This window comes from Heptranchias perlo, chromosome 10 (assembly GCF_035084215.1).
Source record: "Heptranchias perlo isolate sHepPer1 chromosome 10, sHepPer1.hap1, whole genome shotgun sequence".
Classification (NCBI taxonomy): Eukaryota; Metazoa; Chordata; class Chondrichthyes; order Hexanchiformes; family Hexanchidae; genus Heptranchias; species Heptranchias perlo.
In genome coordinates this window covers 37,135,251-37,160,616 of record NC_090334.1, presented here as the reverse complement: position 1 = coordinate 37,160,616, position 25,366 = coordinate 37,135,251, and the positions used below count along the sequence as shown (strand labels likewise).

Sequence of the window (25,366 nt, the reverse complement as noted above, 5' to 3'; positions counted from 1 at the left end):
CTGTTATAACATCACAGTATAGCACATTTTATTGTATTATTACGTTGCGTGTGCACGTGCAATGGTCAATTTGACACAACTGCTTTGCACATATGCAAGCACAGCGTAACACTTCACTGCCAGTTCAGAGAGAGAATGGTGCCACAAATGCTGTGTAAATTCAGGAGCGAGGCACTCTTAGGCCGTTCTCCTAAAACCTGGCATGTACCATAAAAGGGCCTACAAAAGCTTCAAGATAGGCAGAATAACAAAGGAGTGGTCAGGTGACAGCCTTGTAAGTGGAGGTTGAATCATATTTACAAAATGAGAAAGATCATGTCAACAACAGGCATCTTAACAGAAAATGGGCCTAGTTTTGTCAGTTTGACTCACAACAGTGCCAAAACACTAGTCATCTTCAGCTGTCAATCAAGAGAATGCTGGATTATTTATGAAAGCATGCAAATTACCCTTAAAGCTGTCTTGTAGATAACAGTTGAGAGAAACCCTTGGTAAATTGGCAAATGGGGTGTTCTTAGGATACGAGAGAGAGAGAGAGAGAGAAAAGCCAAGAGCCTCAAATCAACAAAGCAACATTTTCTCTTGAAAGGAAGCCTGAGTTGGATAAAGTTTCTGCACCTTTTCTGGTCTGTATAACTCAGCTTGTTCACCGCGTTAACGCTCTGAGCCATTAGTGAAGCAGCAAACCAATTTTGCGTGTTCTGATCTATCTGTGTAGTGCATTAGCAGACTTTTTTTAAAAATGAAGACACTTTGGAAAGGGACAACTTTTTTTGGGTAATCCCTGATAGTCACAACTAATTTAATTTAGTAACTTGTTCATATTGGCTTCCAGTACTAACAGCCAGGATGAAAGCAGTTTTCAATATGCAACAACTTGCATTTATATATTGCCTTTAACGTAGTAAAACTTTCCAAGACGCTTCACAGGTGCGATAAAACAAAATTTGACACAGAGTCACATAAGTAGATATTAGGTCAGGTGACCAAAAGCTTGGTCAGAGGTAGATTCTGAAGAGCATCTTAAGGGAGGAGAGAGAGGTAGAGAGATGGACAGAATTAGAGAGGGGATTCCTGAGCTTAGGGCCTAGGCAGCTGAAGGCACCGCCAATGGTGAAGCGATTAAAATTGGGAATGCGCAAGAGGCAACAACTGGAGGAGCGCAGAGATCTCAGAGGGTTGTAGGACTAGAAAAGGTTACAGAGATAGGGAGGGGCAAGGCCATGGAGTGATTTGAAAACAAGGATGAGAATTTTAAAGTCAAGGCATTCTCGGACCGGGAGCCAACGTAGGTCAGTAAGCACAGGGGTGATGGGAGAACGGGACTTGGTGTGAGTTAGGATACAGGCAGCAGAGTTTTGGATGAGCTCAAGTTTATGGAAGGTGGAAGATGGGAGGCCAGCCATAGGAGAATTGAAATAGTCCAAGTCTAGAGGTAACAAAGGCATGGACGAGGGTTTCAGCAGCAGATGAGCTGAGACATGGGTCAAATAAGTTGCAAACTGACTTTTTTTGCCTTAGACAGTGGCTAGGGAGAGGGATGGAGTCGGTGGCTAGGGAATGAAGTTTGTGGCGGGGACCAAAGACAATGGCTTCACTCTTTCCAATATTTAGTTGGAGGAAATTTTTTGCTGTCGGACAAGCAGTGTGACAAATCATAGCCAGTGGAGGGGTCGAGGGAGGAGGTGGTGGTGAGGTAGAGCTGGGTGTCAGTGTACAAGTAGAATCATAGAAAGGTTACAGCACGGAAGGAGGCCATTTGGCCCATCGAGTCCGTGCCGGCTCTATGCAAGAGCAGTCCAGCCAGTCCCACTCCCCTGCCCTATCCCCGTAGCCCTGCAAATTTTTTCCTTTCCTGACGTCGCCGAGGGGCAGCATGTAGATGAGAAATAAGAGGGGGCCAAGTAGTTATACTGTTAATATACACTCAAACTTGTAAAGCTGAAAACTTTTTACTGGTCCCACACATGGGCAATGATATTATGTTTATATTATTCACATCAGAATGCCATACGTTTTCAGAGTGGGTTATTTCATACCAGAAAACAGCTTGCAGATATATACTGTAACACATTTTTGAACAAACCAGACAAAACCAGGAAAGGAAACTGGTTTCCTTTATTTTGGTTTACCATGATTCTGAAAGAGCTCACTGTGGTTAAACTGCACATCAGGAACCTTTTTGGCCAATTTCAGAGCTGTTCAGCTTTACGATCTTCAATACAATATAGAATCATACCTAGACCTCTCCGCTGATGTGTGGGTAACTGAGTAATTGCCATTATAACACTGGAGATTAGCATGTGAATAGCTGGGATCTTTTGACTTAATCTTTTAATCCCTAATGTGCTTTAAACATTTCTACAACCTTCCACTCTTTACTTACATTGTACCCTTACATCGCTTCATTCTTTCATCTCATGTTTCTTAACTGCTTTTCCTTTTATTAATATTAGTTGTTTTCACAACACTACATTATGTATGCTTTGGCTTAATATATAAATTAAGCCAATTGGTAGGGCAATACTAGCCACTATAATAACTAAGTATATTCTATTTAAATCTTAGAAATGTGTAAGTTGCTACTGTTACCACACGTGATGATATTGTATAGCAATAGAAGATGTGCAGTAAAAGCAACTAAAATGCTTGTGTGGCCCTGCATTTTTTACAGCTTTGTTCAAAAAAAGTATTTTTCCTCTCTGTAGCTTCACAGCTGCAGAATTACTGTGGCTAATGGTGCCCTTTTCACAGCAGTGTCTTTTGCATAGAGAATGCGGGGCTCTTGCATTACCAGAAACAAATTTTCTGTTTTTCAGAGAAAAAAAAATGGGATTACTGGAGCTCCCACCTACGGTGCTTTTCATTCTGTGTGATGCACTCTACTAAGAGCCATCTCTTGAAAATTATGATTGAAGTAAGGGTATAAAAATGAGCTTGTTAGCACATTAGAGGTGCAGTATCTTAGGGCCCCTGAAAATTCCCAGTGGAATGATAATTTATTTCTCTAGACATGCTGGTACAGATAGCTTCCCATTCTTTTCACACAGGAGGTACCACTAGGAAGAAAAGATATGAACGTCCATAGGATAATGTATACAGTTTTGGTCCCTTAGCCAAGGAAGGATATACTTGCCTTAGAGAGGGTGCAACAAAGGTTCATTAGACTGATTCCTGGAATGAGAGGGTTGTCCTATGAGGCAAGGTTGAGTAGAATGGGCCTATACTCTCGAGTTTAGAATGAGAGGTGATTTCATTGAAACATAAAAGATTCTGAGGGGGTTTGACAGGGTAGATGTTGAGGGGCTGTTTCCCCTGGCTGGAGAGTCTAGAACTAGGGGACATAGTCTCAGGATAAGGGGTCAGCCATTTAGGACTGAGATGAGGAGAAATTTCTTCACTCAGAGGGTTGAGGATCTTTGGAATTCTCTACCCCAGAGGGCTGTGGATGTTCAATCATCGAGTATATTCAAGGATGAGATCAATAGATTTTTGGACTCTCAGGGAATCAAGGGATATGGGGATCAGGTAGGAAAGTGGAGTTGAGGTTGAAGATCAGCCATGATCTTATGGAACGGCGGAGCAGGCTCGAGGGGCCATATGGCCTACTCCTGTTCCTATTTCTTATGTTATTATAGCTACCCATTATCAAAACAAGCACTTCTACTTGAACAGAAGGTGAACAATTTCATGAACCAGGTATAAATTTATCCTTGTCCCTATATGGAACAATCCATATTCCTAAGTGAGAATAGGTTTCAGTGTTAAAGGTTTTGGAGTTACATTATGGTGATTAAACAGTACACATTAGCAGATTTTTTCTACAAATTGTCATCTGGTAATAACTTATCAATGGAATGGAAAAAAAACAGCAGACAGCTGCTGCAATCAAATGCTAAATGCAATTAGAGAACAATTTACTTCAATCCAGGAAAAATTATAATGGTAGTAAACTGTCATGCTTACTAAGAAGAACAAGGACTAATAAGTGATGCATTCATTCCAAACAAGGAAAGTTAGGGACAGATGCGACTGACCTTTAAAAAGATTCATTTTTTAATTGGAATGGAATCAGAAAAAGCAATATTCTCTTTGACTTTGTCTTTTCTGAAACTACAGGTCATAAAACAAATGCTAAGTTAAATTTTAACTTATGCAAATATTTTCAGGGCTACACTATTGCAAGACTATTTTTATTGCACTGATGCAAAGATTTTCTGACTAAGGAATTACATTTCTCTATCTATTGGATGCCAACACAAATAATACTCCCAATCTCTAAGCCTTTCAAACAATTCATAATTGGTGCTATAGATTTAATGCAACATAATATCAGGTTATTTGTTACACACACAATATATAGTACATATATCGTGTGTGTAAATGGGGGTGGGGAGTTTTAAATATAACAGCCAATAACAAATTGTGATTTTGTTTGATCTCTACTAGCACACTTGCAGTAAACAAATTAACTTGCAAGCAGTGAAATGTAGACCTTAATTACTATTGCCAGTTCTTTCATCTGAACCACTTAGAATATGCAAGACCAAGCTGTGCTACTCGGTACTAACTAAGACCCATGTTCTTTCATTACTGAGTAAAATAGCTCAAGGCTGGATAATGCAGTATTTCAGAGATACTGAATGCATCTGAACATTAATCCTTTATCATAACTTATCAAGGTGCCTGAAGTGTTACATTAGCACTGTCACACAACACATTTTAATTGTTGAATCTTGGGATTTACAATATCCAATAGAATGAAAGATGTGATTCTGCAAACCAGGAAAGCTATGTTAATCCATTCAGTTACAATACAACATGTATATTGTTTATACCATGGCTCAATTAGGCAGAACACCTGGTACTACTTTAGCTCAGTTTTGGGCTGCCAGATGACCAGAAATCCATGACAGGTGCTCAAGCACTGCAATCACAGGCTGTTAATAGTAGACAGTCAGTTTAGGTGTGGACCTTGCATGACCTCTTTCAAATCTGCCAATTATTGAACTAGTCATTTGTCTTAGGAAATCGCATCATGTTCCAGCCACTGTTTAACACTGCATAAAGCACTGTCCAAGTAAACATTGCTTATAGTTTACAGCTAATGTCAAATTAAGAAGAAAAAAGGAAGATAAATATTCAACACTCATCCTTTGATGCCTCTCTTTTACCCCTATGCAAACACAATTTCACCATAACAGATAACCTCCCTTCTGGTAATTAACTACTGAACAACTCTCATCTGACTAATTCCAAAACCGGCTGTAAAGTATAACGACAAATAGTAAATTATTAACACTAAGCAACTTATGAAAGATGCAAAGCAAAACTGTTTTGGGACACTCACAACAAAGTTCCTAACGTAAACTGAATATTTCTCCAACCACATCTTAAAAATATAAGTGAAAATGGTTAAGTCCCATAATTGAGGCATTCATGATTATGGATATATTTAAAACCATTATCAATAAACAATTTTATGTCAAAGCAAAGCAAAACATTGGGACTTGATTTGCTGTGGCAGGGCATCTAACAGTGTCTGCAGTCAGTTAGATTTGCCCTTGCACGTTTAGGTTTTAAAATTTTTTGTGTGGCAAGTTGCTGAAAGTGCGAGCTGATAACATTGCAGTGAGGGAAACTGCATCGGGGACCTGCGGTTTCAGGGCAAGCAACTGTGTATCTCCTTAACTAATCAGATTGAAGGACTGTGAAATAAACAGCACAAGGACTGAGTAGGAAGTATAAATTAGAGTGGGTGAATTCAATGTCAAATCAGTTACAGAAAGAGAAATAAAGAGAAGGAAAGAAAGATTGGATTAAGAGAGAAAAAAAAGAGACAAAGTAAAAGTTAAAAAAAATTAAAATTTTACATTGTTAAAATCTCCAACAATTCAAATCTGAAGGAATGAGACTCCACATTAGTAATGCTAGAGAGATTGACTGGCCGTAATTAACACTTATGTCATTAAATGGGTACTTAGACTGAAATGGACAAGAATTAACTTTCTGTGGCGAGCACACTGTTCAATGCATTTCAATGGTGAGGAGACAGTGAGGTGTTGTTTTCGCGAAGCTAACGGCGGAGTGGCACATCTCTGACAGCAACTTTTGGATTTCCGCGTTTAACCGCACATCTGCCTCTCGCCTGAAGTTGCTGTATCATTTGCACATAAATAACGGTGAGCGCCGTTAGCCTCAGCATTATGCTGATAGCAAATTCTGGCCAATTAAGTCTATGATTCACAGGTTTTCAGTTCTTTGAGGATGAGAGCTAATATTTCTTTATGAAAACTTTAGTGGTTTCTTACAATGCAAATTTACAAAATCTCAAATGCAAAACATGTACTGTTTCTTTTTATTGGGATCTTAATTTCCAGACGTACTATACTGTGAAAATGACAATTATTGATTAGTGAAACCACTCATTAGCTGAAATAATTATACACCTAATCTGGTGTCATAATGATTTAAAACACTAAGTAGGAAAAATATGTTATGTCCCTAAAGTGCTTTCTCTGCCAGTTGTTCACACAGGATTCTTAACCTAGGGCAAATTCTTGAGGCACATCATATTATGTATAACAGTAGGGCAGTTATCTATCAGGCACATTACCCCAACAATATTTTTCTGACCTGTAATCAGTTCCAAATGGTCACATTTTAGATAAATAATTTCCCATTCACATGCAGATCACTTGGATGCTATCATTAATGCAAGCTAGTTGTGTCAATCTTCTCCAAATTAGTGTTTTTCCCTTTCCGTAAAGTTTGAACCAGGATGGCCATTCATCTTGGGCCAGAATTTACTGTAGCCGGCGAACGAATGGCACCAGCTGTTTGTTAGACTTGCCCATACCCATTTAATTTTCATGAGCTTTTGCAGGGCAAGTTGTTGTAAGTAGGAGATCGAAATTACACGGCACCCTCTACAGGGCCCCTGGGACCTGTGTGAACAGGGCAAGCAACTGTGTATTTCCGTAGCCAATCAGATTGAAGAATTGTTAATGGCCAGCACAGTGTCTGAATCAGGAAGTGTAAGTTAGAATAGTGAATTCAATGTCAAATCAGGTACTAAATGCAAAATAAAGAAAAGGAAAGAAAGAAAGATTGGATTAAGAGAGAGAAAAAAAGATAAAGAAAAAGTAAAAGAAAACATTTAAAAAAAATCTCCAGCAACAATTAAAAACTGAAGGAATGAGTCTCCACACTTGTAATAGTTAATTTTCAGTGCTAGAGAAGTTATTCGGCAGTAATTAAGACTGATCACACTGTTAAAAAGGGAACTTAGCCTGAAATGGACAAGCCCGAACTTTGTGCACAGTTTAGTTCGTATTTACCATGCAAGTACAGGAACTTCACACCGTTCAATGCATTTAAATGGTGAGTTAGACAACGAGATACAATTTTCGTGAATGTACATATCAAAACAAAATTGAAGGAACCCAACCAATGTAACAATTGCTCAACCCTGATTAAACAAAAAACATTTTAATTTAAAATATCTGCAACACAAGAGAAGGATCTCGGACAGCAACTTCCGGATTTTTGTGTTTAACCTCGCATCTGCCCTCACCTGAAGCTGCTGTGCGATTTGCACGTAAATAACGGTAAGCGCCATTAGCCTCATCATTATTTTGACAGTAAATACTGAGCCATTATATCCTCACCATAATGAGCCATAACAAGCAGCAGTAGATTGGTAAACTTCAAATCATTATATTGCCACGTATATAGTCATGTGCCTGTGGTGCAGCACAAGTCACATAACTGGATTTCAACATTCATTTTCTTGGAGCTACTCTCTACGTAAAGATTATGTTTAGCAGAGTAAAAACATAAACCAAAATAATGGCTTGGGCAGCACAGCGCCACTCCCAGTTAAAAGTTACAGTATTTAAATTGGCCACTACTGCCAGGATCTTTAATTAGTTATTTGCTTGACCACAAGATAAAGTGTTGGATTCTTTTTTTTTGAAAAAGGGGATAGCGCAAAGGGAACATTCCCCATTACAAATGCACTTCTACACAGTTAATGGAGAAAGTTCAGATCAGTTACAATTCCCTTTCCCAAAACAAATAGAAAACCAAAAATAACAAGGGATTAAGCCTTCAACATAGCCTATGAACTCAGCTGTGTTTTTTTGACCCCCCCCCCCCCCCCATTCTTCAAGTGCTAGGCTGGGAAGATTCCAGACCCCAAATCCACAGTAGCAGCTGCTTGCTGACACACACACTGCTCACATCAGTAGCGTAACTCTCTTTGGGATAGGAAACCCAAACAAGGAAGTTTCCAGCAAATTCCAGGCAACTAACAAAAACAATATATTTTCTGACAGATAAGGAAATAAGTGTATGACTTTTACTAATGTAGGTTTCCACAAACTGGTGTGGAAACATAATTCAAAATTGAAATACATACAAAGCAATGATAAAATGGATTCAGAGAGCATAATGCATGTATTAAAAGAAAGAAAAAGAATATTGGGAAATTGCATTAAATGAAAGAGTGCCTGAATCATTGGAAAAGTAACTTTAAAAATATAGAATGCTTAAAATAAAAGGATTCACAATACTTTACAATGTAAATATCAAAACAAAATTAAGGAACCTAACCAATGTAACAATTGCTCAACCTTGATTAAAAACATTTTAATTTAAAAAATTTGCAACACAAAAGAAGTCACAATATGGCTCTAATTACATTTTTCTCTTTGTCATTCAAAGCGCATTTAAAAAACTGGAATAAATTAGAACAGCAATTAGATCTAACTTCTACAGATGATCAGTGTGAATCCACAATTAAGAAAGTTAGTCATGAGGTCTCCTCAAATTGCTGTGTAGTTTGTGAAGCCATAATGTTGCGATTGTGAATACTCACAGGACTCTATTCCCACACAGAGTTAAGTAGACCATTCGTGTCACTTGATTAGAGTTCAGCGAAACAATGCTAAGCAGCCATTGTCTGAATCAAGATGAGTTAAAGCTGAGGAAGGCACTGACCCAAGCTCCCTATCACACTGAACCATATGCCAAACCTTCTATCATTGACACTTTATCACAAGAAATCAGGAGCCGTAGCTTCCCTGTGAAAATCCCACTTCACATACCCTCTGTGCACTGTGCCACTATTCTGGGGATGTGTTTGACAATATTGCCTTTTCACAATCAGTATGAACAGATGGATGGCAACAAATGTGGCTTGGCAACTAAAAGTTATTAAAATTTAATAGCCTACACATTAAAAACAAAGAGATGCAAAATGAAAGGAAGATGAGGGTGAGAGACCCGGGTATCATTTCTCTTCAACAAATAGTAAGTGATTGGGAAAAATGTCAATACTGCTGAAAAGGGTAGGGGTGACTGAACCTTTCACTAAACTACAATAAAACGACATTGACTGAGTCATTAAAGAAGTCAGGCAACTCTGGCAGTGCATATATATCTATGTATTTTTATGATCTGGTTGCTGTGGTTCAAATTCAGATCAAGAGTCTCCATTTCTTTACCTGCACACAATATTTATCAGGATATTTCATTTCACTATTTTTGATGAAGTTCACTGCTTCCCCATGGATCACACAAAAGTAGGTTTGTGCTAGTGATAGAACTAAAGTTTCTCTTGTATTAAAAAAAAATCTCCCCTCAAGTAGATTTACAATTAAAGCTAAGAGCTTATGCTTCATGAGTCACTAATATGTAAAATCCTCAACTTCAAAATAAAAATCTATAAAATTAAAACTTCTGGGGGTTGATTTTAAACTGTACCCCATTGGGCGGGAAATGGGCAGCAGCGAGTCAACTGCCCGTTTTACACTCCACCCGATTTTCCTTTGCTTTGACTTCAACAATTACAATTGACTCCTAGGTATTAAATAATCACAAGATGTGTGGTTGTGTGTGTGTGTTTTTTGGTGGGGGGCGGTGGAGGGGGAGATGCAATACCTGCTTACATCTTTTTCAAGTGCAAAAGCTGGCCAACTCTGTTATAATGAATATTCTGAAGGGTTCTACTTGGAGTACTAACCTATCTTTCTCTTTCAGAAGTTGATTGGCATATTGTGCAATTCCAGCATTTTCTATTTTTATTTCACATTTCCAGCATTTGAGAGATTTCTTTTTGTCTCATGAATGTTCTAACGTGGGAACAGAAACTATACTTCCAGCTGTTAATGTAATTCATAGCATTCTCTAGTGATTCATATCACTGGACTTCAATTCATACTTTTGAATAAATAAAAAATAATCTAATCAGCATCAAACACATCAACAAGTAAGAAACGTTAAAGTTTATGCATGTACTTGCCCCAAAGGTCTAATTTTTACTTCTGGTCCTATTTCTCTTGATCCCTAGTGATACATTACAACTGTAATTGTATGATCAAGCCAATTGTTCACATGGGAGAACAAACTCCATTAAAGTGCTTTCTTCAGGACAAAGCAATCAAAACATTTAAATGACCTTCAAATTATCACTGACCTGAGTCCTGATACGAGAAGCTGCAAGAAATATCAGAGCTAGACAGACATCAATAGTAACAGATTACTATTATTCTGGCTGTCAGGAAGACCAATCCATGCAACACATGTCAATCAATATATGCCTTATTTATTGAGCAATATGAGATATACAGGGCAAAAATAGCTCAGGGCTGAGCTCCAAGTGGAGCCAACCCTGGCTTCTGGCATAAATGAGAACACTACATTACTAGAATCTTTGTATAAGTAATAATTATTTCTACATAGTCCAAGAAAAGCTATGCAGCACAGCTTGAATATAAAGCAAACTGTTAAGATTTTTAAATCGCTGCAGTGATAGGGAAGATTCTTTAAAGGTAGTAAATAGCAATTTTTATTTGTTAAAATCACATTTCTGTGCATCAATTGCATTTTGCATCATGTTAGAAATGTGAAGTGTGTAAAAAAGCATCGATAGTCATTGATGCTATTAGAATTTACTCATTTCAGCTAGCAGTACAGTAAGCTGTTCATTCTTTTCAATAAAAAGATGCAATCTGTGCTTCAGTCTGGCACAATGAGACACGTGTAGTACTTTGATCAATGCAACATGCCAGCACCCATCTGTAAAACCATCTTATTGTACTAGAAGTGAGACAAATCTAAATTACACACAAATGATTAGATGAAGATGCTGATGATTTTTCCTTTCTAGAGGCTGTGATGTAAAAGGTGTTAAACTCAATTCTTTCAAGGTTACAACTATTCTTGGAGTTCATCTACAAACCAAGTGCAATTAAACCCATAGGATGCCTTTATGAGGTGCTGAAAACATAATTCTATCAAACTGAAATTAAAATGTCAAGTCTAAATATGAAATTTGACATTTTAATTTTGAAGCATTTCTAACTGAATGGAAGCTCTACATATAGTTAGGAAGTGCTAGCACTACATAGTGGAAAAACCATACTCTAGGGCCCCGATATTGGCGTGGAGGCGGGATTGCAGCTGGGGGCGGGGGGGAGGGGGGGCTGGGTGATTGGGCACGTGGGTAACCAAGCCAATAAAAAAATGTCCCTTTCCCATGCGATCACGAGTCAATTGGAGCCACTTAACATGGCTTCTGGGTTTGCCGTCCGAAAACTGCACAGCAGGCGTATTGCGCACCCGCATCACAGGCTGTCAGGTGGAGAAGCTTTAAAGTGGCCTGCCTCTGCCACCAAGAAGGCCTGGCTTGAGGTGGCAGAGGAGGTCACCAGCAGCAGCAACATCTCCCACATCTGGGTCCAGTGCAGGAAGCGCTTCAATGACCGTACTAGGTCAGCCAAAGAGAGTACACTTACTGATTCTCCTGTATTTCGTCTTCCACATCACCGCCGCCACCCCCCAACTCATTCTGCACTGCCAACACTACTTTGTCACATCACTCCCCACACCCACTTAAGGCTCATCCTCAACTTACCTGCACTTCCTCACCTCCCCATTAGTTACCCCACCACTGTCAACCCAAGCCTCATACAATGTCATGGCTCTGTCTCATACTCACCCTCTGATGCATCTCTTTCACAGTCAGCCGCACCCAAACCAATGCATTCATCTGTTGGCCACATCACCATCGCTCACTCACTCGTCTGTACTTTCTCCCCTTATAGGAGAAGAGAGCCCAGAATGCAAGGGAGAGGGCGAGGACTGGAGGGGGCTGCAACAAATTGTCGTCCTCACAGATGTGGAGCAGGAGGTGCTGGAGCTCAGCCGAACTCTCGAGTGCCTGTCTGTCGGGGACGCCGAGACTGGCACACGACAAACGTCTGGTGACATAACTTTAACATTCAGCACACACAATATGAACTGATGTTAACATGCCTTGCCATCTTCAGCACCTCAGTATGCTCATCGCAACATGACACATCTGTGATGATGCTTAATATTGCCTTCTGTTCTCTTACAGGGTCTTCAGCAATCGCTGTGACGGCAGAGGCAGATTCCTCACAGGACCACCCGGCCTCGGAGGGTGCAGTCACATCTGAGCATGCCATCTATCAGCACAGATACTCACACCTCGGTGGGTCCTCGTAGTGAGTTAGTTGGGTTGGCACTTGGTGAGTTACCACACACGCGAGCACAAGCAGACACCGGTGGCAGGGACAGCTGCGGAGAATCCGCGTCGGTGGGAGTACTCCTCTCCAGGCTCTGCTCAGCTGCAGATACTGAACCCTGGGGGGCCATCCTTTAAAAGGAGAATGATCGAGGGACACCAGCACATTTGCGAGGTGCTGGAACAGGTGCCATGTGCACTCTCCACAATAGCGCAGAGGATGGTGGAGTCCAACTCCTGCATGAGTGGAATGGTGGCACAGGTACGGGAGGGAATTTCTGAGATAGTGTCACAGGGACATGAGCAACTCCCTGAGATACTGTCACAGGTAAGTGCAGGAATGTCTTCGACGGAGAGAAGGCGAGCCTCCATTGAGCTTCAAGCACGGCTCACAAATGAGTCCATTCAGGCCTTGACAACGGCCGTTCGGACTCACAGTGAACAACATTCTGCCACCTTAAACAGGGGGGCAGATCAAGGCTTCACACATGTCCTCCAAACTGTTGTCCAGCAGAGTGGTAGGAGTGATGTGGTCCTGGCCCAGGGGAGGGATGATGGCGAAAGGGAACATGGCAGAGGGGACGCCACTCAAAGCGCTCCCACGTCTCACCTGTTCCCCCACCCTCTCAATCAGTACCTGCAATGCTGCCTCCTCTCCAGGTGGCCGAGTCTGCCCATGCACAGGTGCAGGTGGAGCAGTCTTTGGAAGGGCCCTAAATATTATTATTGTCACCACTACTGCCACATCTTGGCCATTCTTGACTGGCTTCTGTAATAGGACCCTTTCATGAGATTCGTCATGAACGGTGACACTTGATGCCACCCACTGGGTGTGTGTGTGTAGTTGCAGGCCTGTTTTGTGCAGGGAGGGGTGGGTGGGTGGGGGTCTGGTGTGGGCGCTGCTCTATCCAGGTGGTGTGAGGACTGGATTCTTCACACTGTCTGATGTTAGGAGAACCATTTACATATCAGTGACTCCCTGGCCTCATGAGCAGCCAGGTGAGGCGCTGCTCTGCCCGTGGGTTGCTCCTGCTCCTCCTCCTCAATGTGGGTGGCAGATGTGGATAGGGCCTCCTCAAGCAGTGCTCCTCTCTGTTGCTGCCCTCTGTGCTCTTGTGCAGGTGCATGTAGTGCAGCAATGTGTTGTGGAGCTCCACGTGGCGGAGTTGAACGCCGTGCCTGGCGAGGCTGGTGATGTTACTCGTTCTCGGATGTAGTGGTGAATGCAGCCATGGCGCCCGCCCGCCCCCCCCACCCCACCCCACCATTCTGACGGTGAGAGTTTGAGGAGGTCCGCAAAGTAGTTAAATATGTTTGAACAGCAGAATTTTGAATGGAAAGTAAGAATTTTCAGTGCAAACACAAAGATCTTGCAGCCAAAACTTTGTCTGAAAGAACAGAGTGCCCTGCTGCAATAAGTGACCTTCTCTCTCCATCTATCAAATAAGCATTTGAATTTCCCACTGGCTGCTGGCTGAAACACGTCTGTTGCAACATGGGAAACACACTGAGGATGCTTCAAAATTGCACCCCTGCCAAAATGTGGAGAAAATTAACTAATTCAAGTACTTAAACGACCTCAACAATTATGTAAATGATCATCCCACCTGCTTTAATTGCCAGTGGGACTTCCGCATTCGGGAGGCGCGCGCGCACCCAGAAGCGTCAATGGGGAACCTGGAGGTCTGTGGGTTGGAGCGGGCTGGGAACCTGAATGGGATTTCCCTGATTTTTGGAGCCCCCCCCCGACCCCGTTACTTCACTGGAAAATCGAGCCCTAGATGTCAAGTGATTTTCACCTGCTTTGCTCTACTATAGCCTTGATCTCATGCTACACAGTTTCTTTTGCCCTGTAAAAGTAGCAGCAATAACTACACAACTGATGAGTACACAAACAGTACAGTAGTATAGAAATTAGTACAAAACTATATACAGTAAAACATGGCTCCAAGTCATGGTAGATCAGAAAGAGAACAATGGGTAGGCTGGATGGGAGTTTTCTATGTGGAGCTAGAAATTCATTTGAAAGACGAGGAAGGCTCTACCCCACACTAAGTAATTACCATTCTTGCTGTTAGGAATATAGGAACAGGAGTAGGCCATTCAGTCCCTTGAGCCTGTTCCGCCATTCAATTAGGTCATGGGTGATCTGTACCCCAACCCCATTTATCTGCCTTTGATCCATATCCCTTGATACCCTGACCTAACAAAAATCTATCAATCTCAGTCTTGAAAGTTTCAATTGACCCAGCATCCACAGCCTTTTGAGGGAAGAGTATTCCAGATTTCTACTACCCTTTGTGTGAAAAAGTGCTTTCGGATTTCCCTGCTAAATAGCCTGGCTCTAATTTTAAGATAAAGCCCCCTTGTTTTGGATTCCCTCACCATAGGAAATAGATTCTTTATCTACCCTATCAAATCCTTTTATTATTTTATACACCTCAATTAGATCACCCCACAATCTTCTATACTCAAGGGAATACAAGTCAAGTTTATGCAACTTGCCCTCAATTTAACCCTTTAATCCTCCAGTGTCATGCTGGTGAATGTACGCTGCACCCCCACCAAGGCCAATATATCCTCCTGAGGCCCAGTGCTCCAGATGGGGTCTGACCAAGGCTTTATACAACTGAAGCATAACTTCCTCCCCATTGTATTCCAGCCCCCTTGAGATAAAGACCAATATACCATTAGCCTTTTTGGCTGCCTTATGGTACCTGTCCACTAGCTTTTAGTGATTTGTGCACATGGACACCCAAATCTCTTTGCTCCTCCACAGTTCCTATTTTCTCACCATTTAGAAAATATTCCGATTTGTCTTCTTTTGGTCCAATGTGGATGGACCTCACACTTCCTATCTTGTCTTGAACTGTCAAGATAATATTACTCGGTAAAAGCTCGTTAACAGTTCTAGGTCTGTCTTTCAAATGGCATCTAGAGAAATCCTTCACACATTGATCCATGAAGTTCTCAAGAAGATAGTCCATTACCTAACTTGCTAATCCATTTGGCTTTATACCCAAATGAAAAAGAAATGGTTTGATTAAGGCCTTTCAGTCTATCTACATATTATGTTAGTGCCCTGCACAAATCTTCCTTTCAGTGGAAGAAAGGTATGGTGGAAGATTGCAATAATCTGTTCTCTGCATAGGTTTTCTCCCTGGAGAAAGTAAGCTTTTATGTGTCAGATAGCTATCCCAAAACTCAAAGCCATGTAAATCTACACAGGATAATGGCCTGGGCTGTTATCCTAATGCCAGTATCTTAAAGCTCCATAGCAGACAGATGTAGTAACTTTCCGCCTGGAGTGAATAATAAACCCTCATGCTGCTGATAAGCTAACTGGAAATAGCAGGATACACCTCGTATTCTCCGAGTCTCATTCTGATGGATGGACAAATAACACTCTGATTGATCATATATCTCAAGCTACAAACCGAATCAGGTTTAGTAAGAAATAAACTGGTAGAAGTGAAAGTCAAATAAACAGCACAAAGAGAAATTACAGCGATTGACTTCACTTACAAAATCTGTTTCAAAATAACATATTTTGAAACTCAAGATCTCAGAGGTTACACTTTAACTTTGTTCAATGTCTATGATGTGAAGTTTATATATGAAATCAGATAATCATGGTATGTTCCATTGGTCCCTGCTGGTTAACTGATGAAGCAAAAATTCACTAAAGCAACCTTGATATGGAGGTGACAGTTATTGCTTTGAGGTCTGACTACTTTTCAGGAGGAATTGGGGTTTTCTTCTCTGTAGGGCTCTTACCATACTTGTGAGATTTCCATAATCAAATACAGCTGTCAATCACGAAAATTTCAAAGGCTAGTTTTCTTAATTACACCTGTGAAACAAAGCAACTCTCACACAAAATGGGCTTTTCCCCCAGGACATCAGCAATCCCAAATGATTAGCTGATTCCTTTTCACAGCCCAGTAATCAATACTAACTGTTCCTAATACCTGCGGGAATTTTGCATTCAAGGCTGACTGGTATATAGACTGCCATTTCAAAATATACCAGTCAGCCCACTGAACTTTCCGTCAAAATGTAGATTGTGGACCTCATTTTAAAGTGACCATGAAGCTGATACACTAAATATTAATAGAATATCAAAATATGAGGTTGTGTGTGATCAGAGAAACCCCAATGCCTGCTTCCTAAAAGTTCACGGACATTTTTAAAGATGGAGGATGGATACATCTTTAAGGGGGTGAAGACAAGGAAAAAGCGTGAACATGTCCTGCTCATGCTCTTTTCATGTCCAGGTCAGGAAGAGAAAAGTGCTTTACTTCAACAAACCCTGCACAGGGAAAAATTGGGATTAGACATCCTAGGAGTCAGTCCCTTCCAGTGATTAAATTGATCAGTCCTTTGAGTTAAATTTGCATCAGGCCTCATGAGGCAAAAAAAAACATGCAAAAATAGGAGGCAAGAGGGACAGTTGTTGTGGGTGTCCATCATTGAGAAGGGCCCATGGACTCTTCAAAGTTTCAATTAGGCATCAATTAGCAGCTGTGGGTCTAAGGTTAAATCAGTTAGTAAAGATTTAATAGGTCTCAATCAAAAATGGTGTTAACCGATGCGTGAACTTCATATTGTAGGCTTTAAGAACACAAAAACATTTCTCAGGGAAGAGAAAACTATCTGCTGCATGAGATGGGAGAAGAACACTGAAGACCTGTTTCAGATCGAGGCTCTCTGTAATTGTGCTCATAGAACATCTTTGTTGTATTACAAAATAGTTGCTATTGTGCGAACAGTGATGTTCATTTTGCCTTGAATAGATGCAGCAGCGAACACATTACGGACTATAAAATGGTGTTTGAAGCAAGGTTTAAAAAACACAGTAATACTAAATGTAAAGTCAGAAAGACTGGATAATCTAATGTAGTTCTGTAGCTTTTCTGTATTGACAGAAACACTTAACAAATCTGTTCTATTTTGTTATCTCAGCTTCTCTAATTTAAGAAAGACACGACACTGAGCTTTGATAGATTTTCAAGTTTGTCAAATTACATCGGCTGAGTTGATTTATTCCATATTTTCGCAACTGTTTTTTCATAGGTTTAGAAGGTCCATTTATATGTGTTAGAATAATGAACTACTTACCTTATTTATTTTAAAAACATCTTGCACAATTATTTTTCTTAGCTTGGTTCCCAATGCAATGAATGAAATTTCAGTTTTACCTTTGTCCCCCCAAAAATAAAGAATTGAGCATATGGATTCTCCTCCCCTAGACACTAGCAGAAGCACTGAAAATGAAGAAATATACACCTTATTTATCCATCTTACTTAAGAGGGTTTCTAAGGTTAGAAAGGGGCATCTTGATGAAGGGAAAAAGTATTTTAAAAAAGGATACAAATTCTGATACAGTGGAATTAGTGATTTTAGTGCTCGACTTGCATTGATTGCTGTAGCTCGGACTAGACTAGGTAGAACTTTTCCATCCACGATTGCACCATCAAAGAGTGGGCCAAAGAATGGTACCTGTTTGAAAAAAGCTTATTACTTGGTTCAGTTTTACAAATTGAATCATCCTGTATTACTGCAATAAGTTACATAAGATTTCTGATAGCCAAGTCTAGTTTAAAATAAACGAAATTTATTTTGCAATAGCAAGAAATACAATTAAAAAGTAACTGCTAAAAGCTAAAAAGTATCTAATTTGAGTCTAAAATTTTTGTTGGCTACTTGAATGGTGATGTATGGAGAATGCTAATTACTTAAATCGGCACATTCTTCCTCATTCCTTGGAAATTTTCAACCTTCACATACAAATATGATATTGTTACTATTAAATTGGGACGAGTGGGTGAGGAAGGGGGACATTACCTGGAATACCGTCCCTTTAAGAAAATCACACCATGGTAAGGTGATCTTCTCCACTGTTGTATAAAAGGCTTAGCTCTGGGTTGTGTTCCTTGCCCAGAAGAGAGCATTGACACCCAGGTAACAACAAGAGCACTGAAACATACAATAAAATAGCAGAATAGCTCCAAGCCACGCTAGATCAGGGCGAGCAAATGGAGCAAGTTCTCCATGAGGAGGCTTTTTCAAAGAATGAAGACGACCATACCTAATGTTTTTCTTATTTGATCAACCTCCACATACACATAGAAAATAGGCCAAAGAAATACAAAAAAAATGGTGGTAGGATTAAGAAATATATTCTTCAGGCCTGCTTAGAACACAGCAGTGTCAAAGCATTGAGCTGTGAAATCAAAACAATGTTTAGTAAAAGCATGCATATTGCTCCAGGTCGCTGTCTTGCAGGATTGCCTCTAGAGGAACCACACTGGTCTAATATGTGGCTGCCGTACAAGTAATTAGCGTTAATTTTCTCTAGTGGGTCTTGTGCTGCCAAAGAACACCAGAGAGATACAATAAATTACTTACTTTGCTAAATTCTTGTTGGAAATAGGCATATATCTAAAATCATGTTCCCAAAAGAAATGATTTGCATAGATGATCAAAGATCTTTTGTTCGAGGTGTGTATTAGATCTAATACCTTTTGCACGTCAATTGAGTGATAATTCGTTTCAAATGGAAGCAACATTGGGTGGCAGATAAAACATGGCATGGTGATGCCCTCAAAGTAGAACACACGCAATCTTAGAATCAATCTCATGCTCCATCCTTCCTTTCTCCCTAGACGCACACGAGGAAGGTAAGGTGGGTTTACCAACAATGTGCACCTCACTAACTCTCTGTGGAGATAAGGACCAATGAAGTAATTTGTTTAAGTTACCCAAACTCATAAGAATCCACAGTTGGAAAGGTCTGGACAATTTGCTTAAAACCAAATTCACTTCTCAAAATCTGAGGAACGAAAGGCTATGTTTAATAAACTGGGACACTTCTGTGTTTTCCCATACTACTCTCCATACTAGAGGTGAGTGGTAAACACAAACTGAAGCAACACAGACTTTCATCGAACTTGGAAACAGTTCCTGATGCAGCAGCATATGAAGGTACAATTACTGACAAAAAATACAGTAGTAGATTAAAGTAGTGATTGGTTGTGGTACCAGTGGATAAAATGCTGGGTCCGCTGTTATTTGTTATTTATATTAATGATTTGGATGAGAATTTAGGAGGCATGGTTAGTAAGTTTGCAGATGACACCAAGATTGGTGGCATTGTGGACAGTGAAGAAGGTTATCTAGGATTGCAACGGGATCTTGATAAATTGGGTCAGTGGGCCGATGAATGGCATATGGAGTTTAATTTAGATAAATGTGAGGTGATGCATTTTGGGAGATCGAATCGGGCCAGGACCTACTCCGTTAATGGTAGGGCGTTGGGGAGAGTTATAGAACAAAGAGATCTAGGAGTACAGGTTCATAGCTCCTTGAAAGTGGAGTCACAGGTGGATAGGGTGGTGAAGAAGGCATTCGGCATGCTTGGTTTCATTGGTCAGAACATTGAATGCAGGAGTTGGGATGTATTGTTGAAGTTGTACAGGGCATTGGTGAGGCCACACTTGGAGTACTGTGTACAGTTCTGGTCACCCTATTATAGAAAGGATATTATTAAACTAGAAAGAGTGCAGAAAAGATTTACTAGGATGCTACCGGGACTTGATGGTTTGACTTACAGGGAGAGGTTAGACAGACTGGGACTTTTTTCCCTGGAGAGTAGGAGGTTTAGGGGTGATCTTATAGAAGTCTACAAAATAATGAGGGGCATAGATAAGGTAGATAGTCAAAATCTTTTCCCAAAGGTAGGGGAGTCTATAACGAGGGGGCATAGATTTAAGGTGAGAGGGGAGAGATACAAAAGGGTCCAGAGGGGCAATTTTTTCACTCAAAGGGTGGTGAGTGTCTGGAACGAGCTGCCAGAGGCAGTAGTAGAGGCGGGTACAATTTTGTCTTTTAAAAAGCATTTGGACAGTTACATGGGAAGATGGGTATAGAGGGATATGGGCCAAGTGCAGGAAATTGGGACTAGCTTCGTGGTATAAACTGGGCGACATGGACATGTTGGGCCGAAGGGCCTGTTTCCATGTTGTAACTTCTATGATTCTATGATTCTATGATTCTAAACCTTTAAGGTATAGGTTTTCCTGAAAGCTAGCAATATGCTTTAACTGTTGAATCCCCAAGTTATCATTCAGAAGCTCTGAGGGTCATTATGAAAAATTAAACATGACGAACAAAAATATCCACCAGATCGTTTATGGTGTACTTACTCATTCCAATAAATGCTGTGGTTGTACTTCCAACCAAGAAGCAATCCTGGCATTCATAGTATCATGGTAGGTACAGCACAGGAGGAGGCCATTCAGCACATCGAGCCTGTTCCGGCTCTTTGAAAGAGTTATCCAATTAGTCCCATTCCCCTTCTCTTTCCCCATAGCTTTGTACATTTTTCCCTTCAAGTACTTATGCAATTCCCATTTGAAAGTTACTATTGAATCTGCTTCCACCACCCTTTCAGGCAGTGCATTCTAGATCATTACAACTCGCTGCGCAAAAAAATGTTTCCTCATGTTGCCTCTGGCTCTTTTGCCGATCACTGTAAATCTGTGTCCTCTGGTTACTGACCCTTCTGCCACTGGAAACAGTTTCTCCTTATTTACTCCATCAAAACCATTCATGATTTTGAACACTTCTATCAAATCTCCCCATAACCTTCCCCGCTCTAAAGAGAACAACCCCAACTTCTCCAGTCTCTCCACATAACTGAAGTCCCTCATCCCTGGGACCATTCTAGTAAATCTCTTCTGCACCCTCTCTAAAGCCTTGACATCCTTCCTAAAGTGTGGTGCCCAGAATTGAGCACAATATTCCAGCTGAGGCCTAAACAGTGTTTTATATTCCTTGCTCTTCCTCCTGCAAGAATGCTGATATCTGTGACTTGGTCCTTGTCCTGTTGAGACTGCTAAGAGTCAACCTGCACTTCTGGAGCCAAAATGATTGCTTCAGGTGGTTCTGGAAGATGAGTCAGTTGAATCATTTTGTTCATTTGACAGGAAGCAATGCCAGCTCTCGCTGGACCTGCAGTGAAACCTGTAAATTTGGCTGACTTATATATAAGAAAAACAACACAGTTGGGTGTCCGCCCACCTTCTCCATGACTGTAAGCCAGTGCTGAACATAGCTTGATTGGTGTATTTTTGTGGCAATAATCTTGTACCGAGACTATTTACTGCTCACGCTTGAATTTTTCATCTGACCTGGGACTGGCAGAGTGCTTCTGTCCTGAGCTGGGTAATGAAGTTGTCTCTGTACCAGGAAGAATTGAACTGCAACAGTTTTGTAGCCAGAATGGTCTTCCAGTAAATTAGTCAGTTACACTGAGCCCTAACCTGAGGGATGATTCAGACGATTGCATGACTTAGATGGTAGAACGCAATGTCAACAAATATCATTGAAGCCTGCCTTTCAGATGAGTCTGTGGCACTGGATGTTAATTTTAAAAGCTAGAAGAGACACACCAGGGTTGGGCTCAGCTATGCAGATTGCTGTGAATGTGCACTCAAGATGATGGCAGATAAATGGTCCAAGAACCTTAAAGATTGAGAAACTTCATTTTTGGAATAAAGTCTCTTCCATAACTCTAGAACTGTAAAAGAAATTATGAACTGATTTTTAATAATCACAGAATTGATTGCAAATTTTTTCTTGAGACAAAGAACTACTGCTCACAAAAGGAGAAAAGCAACTAGCTATTCAACCCTGACTGAGATGATCACAACTGTCAAACCAGGATTATTGTCTCAGGTAATTTTGCTCCAGTGGGATGAAAATAATATGACTCATATGTGGAGGTTGAATATGTGAAAAATCAATTCTAAACAATATGGTCTTGTAATTTTCAATACTATAAACTTTACTTTGTCCTTTTTTTTAAAAACAAAGTTAATGCAGAATCAGATGTGTTATTTGTGGGATGTACCTAAAATAAAATGCTGGATTTAAAATATTGAATTTTTAGAAGAAAACAGTAGCAAAAAAATAGCATGTGTTCCAACTGCAGTTCTCAAACATAAATATAAAAGTGTGCAAATATTTTGGTATTATTAATAATTCAGTTCTATATAGATATTAAATAATGCACACACAAGAGGAGCTCCTTACCTCAGGCTTCTTCATTATGTGGATACTGAACATATGATTTTTCATTGGATAAATAACAATGAGGACATCACCAAACTCTGTGGGAATGATTCCTCTTCTGTAGTCTCTTGTATGCTCTGACCACACTATGTGTACTTCATCATTCCCTAGGTGTCTCAACTACCCAAAATAAAAGGAAGAGAACAAAAGCATAAATTACAATATTTAGTAACTTGAGTAACTACATAAAATCAATACTTCAGTCTTAACAAATGAGCTCTATGGTAGGTCATTTCATTTCTTCCAGTTTGCCCCAATAGGTTCAGAGAACAAGCATGCATATGACACTTGGCTACTTGAATGGAGATATATAGAAAATGCTGATTACTTAAATGTTCTTCTTTTTGATTCTGATAGGACTAGGGATATGTAGACAACAAAGCCTTTTTGGTCTGGTAACAGCACCTGTCTTTTTGTTAGCTTCTATGTGGGACCTCTCAATTATTCAGTGCAATGCAGTTATGGAAGACAATGAAGGTGGCTGTCGTGGGCATCTGTTCCTGGGAAGGGTCTCCATCACTATGGACATTTTGAAGCCAAAATGTGCAACTGACCAGCAGCTATAATGTTGGATCAACTGAGCTTGGTCTCATCAGGCCAACATGCAACATGGTGCAGTTGGAATGGCATTTTCAGTCTAAGCAGTAACTGAAAATTACATAAAGATTTCTCCACCATATGACTGAAAAAAGGCAACTTAAAGCCACTAACTAGCAAACAGACCTACCAAAAAGAAAAAGTAAGTACACTTTACTTCTAGCTTAGGACACCGTCCTAGATCTGCTGCTGACAACCAATGCAAAAGAATTTGTGGAGATGAATCTATTACGCAGAAAAATGGGTTAAGATCACCTAATGCGCAGAGAGAGGTGAGAGAGCGGAGGAGTCGAGGAGGAGCCGGAGGCGTCGTTGGGGGAAAGGAGGAGGAGGAGGGGTAGTCGTTGTCATTGGGGGGGGGGGGGGGGGGGGGAAGAGAAGAGAGAAAGAGGCGCGGCCGGGGGGGGGGGGGGGGGGGAGGAAGGAGAGGAGTCGGAGGAGGAAGGAGAGGAGTGTTGAAGAAGCTATGCTACGTGGAGTTGTGTCCAGATTCCATTTTGTGGTTAAAAGACAGTCTCTGCATAAACTGATACACGCAGTAACTAGAAAAAGATAGCAGAATGGGAACGCCTAACCAATTCTACTTTTCTGTTTCCCAAATTCCCCCAAGTTTTGCTATTGAACTATAAACATTAATATAAATTTAAAATATGGTATTAAAATTACGATATAATATTTGATTTTAAAATGGGGACTGAATTATGTCTGTGTACCATGATCCAATTATCCTTCACCCTCTAACCCTGCTTCTTCTAAAGACCATGCCTGGTCTTGACTCACCATGTACGCTGCCACAGAAGGTCAACTAGTATATTTTATTTATTTTAAAATCTTCAGTATAACATTTTGAAGTTTTCACCTTCTTCGTCAAATTATCAAATCACACCTCACAGCACAATACACTCTCCACACTCCTACTTCTGCTTGTGTACATAGCTCCCCCTCCCAGGTGGCTATTCTATAGTATTTTTCAGGCAATGCCAATGTTGTAATCAATTCTTATTTTGTTTCAACATTTTCACAATTTTCCCTTTTTATATGCATCCTAAACCTGTTGGTATATCTTTGGCCTGACTGTATAGAATCATGATTCTTCTGTGCTTCAAATAGTACTTAAGCAAAGATTCGGTTTTCAAGCATTATTTTTTCTGCATAACCCCAAAAATCTGTGTACTATAAATTGGGTTCATTTGCTATTGCTGAAGAATTTTCTTTCTTGACTGAAGACTATCTAACCCAATTAGATGTATTGAACTAATTATTGAGATCAACCAGTTATACTGCAATATTAAACTTCAGCTGCTGCTTGTTAGTATGTCCAGTAAATAGATCATCACCTCCGAAGATGTATGTTTGGGTGAAAGAGGGGACAGCCTAAAGATATCCTATTGTTCGTTCGTAACAGAATACAAGTTTTAAGATTCAAAGTAGGACAAAGCTTCAACTCATTATAATAGAATTTAATAAATTCTGTAGAAAAATACCAATACAGATGGTCATTTACCACAGTACAAAGGGGGATGAAATGTTCCCACAGCATATTTATAGCCTGTACTTGTTTTCCCACTATATTAAATGACCTTAAATGTACATTGAGGCTGCTCATGAGATTAGACAATCCATCCAATTATTGCTCAATTCCTATATTATAGTAAATGAACTCTATTTAATACAGGAAACTCTGACCCCAGCTTTTTAATATCACACTTCTCTTAAGTACAAAGTCTTTATATCAGCAATAATATACATTAAAATGAAGAAAATCACAACGTTTGGCCCATGCAATACTTTCATTTCATTTTTTTTTGACAGCATAATATATTTGATGAAGGAAAGGCAAGTTTTTGCAATGGTAAAGAAAGTTCATGCACTGCTTCAGGGAAAGAATAGGGCGTAGAACACACAATGCCTTTTTGTTTGATCCAGGCAGTTATAAATACTGTATGATTTGCTAGTTCATTTTCAATATTCTGACATTGCATGGTCCTACATAATATTGAATTTCTCCTATCAAGAAAATAATTAAGCCTTATACTTCCTTCCTGAAAAGCTGCATATTCCATTTCAAACAGCAGTAT

The 25,366-nt window shown here is 40.1% G+C and overlaps 1 protein-coding gene across 8 annotated transcripts in view; it reads right to left on the bottom strand.

Moving 5' to 3' along the window:
- Positions 1-25,366, bottom strand: part of ralgapa1 (Ral GTPase activating protein catalytic subunit alpha 1) — a 227,405-nt gene that overhangs the window by 32,128 nt on the left and 169,911 nt on the right. For all 8 annotated transcript variants that reach the window (XM_067991491.1, XM_067991483.1, XM_067991488.1 and 5 more), the window contains 2 exons: positions 22,653-22,811; positions 17,929-18,056 (listed from right to left, as the gene is read on the bottom strand). In XM_067991491.1, the coding sequence (XP_067847592.1) occupies positions 17,929-18,056; positions 22,653-22,811 (287 nt within the window). The remainder of the gene's footprint in view (positions 1-17,928; positions 18,057-22,652; positions 22,812-25,366) is intronic.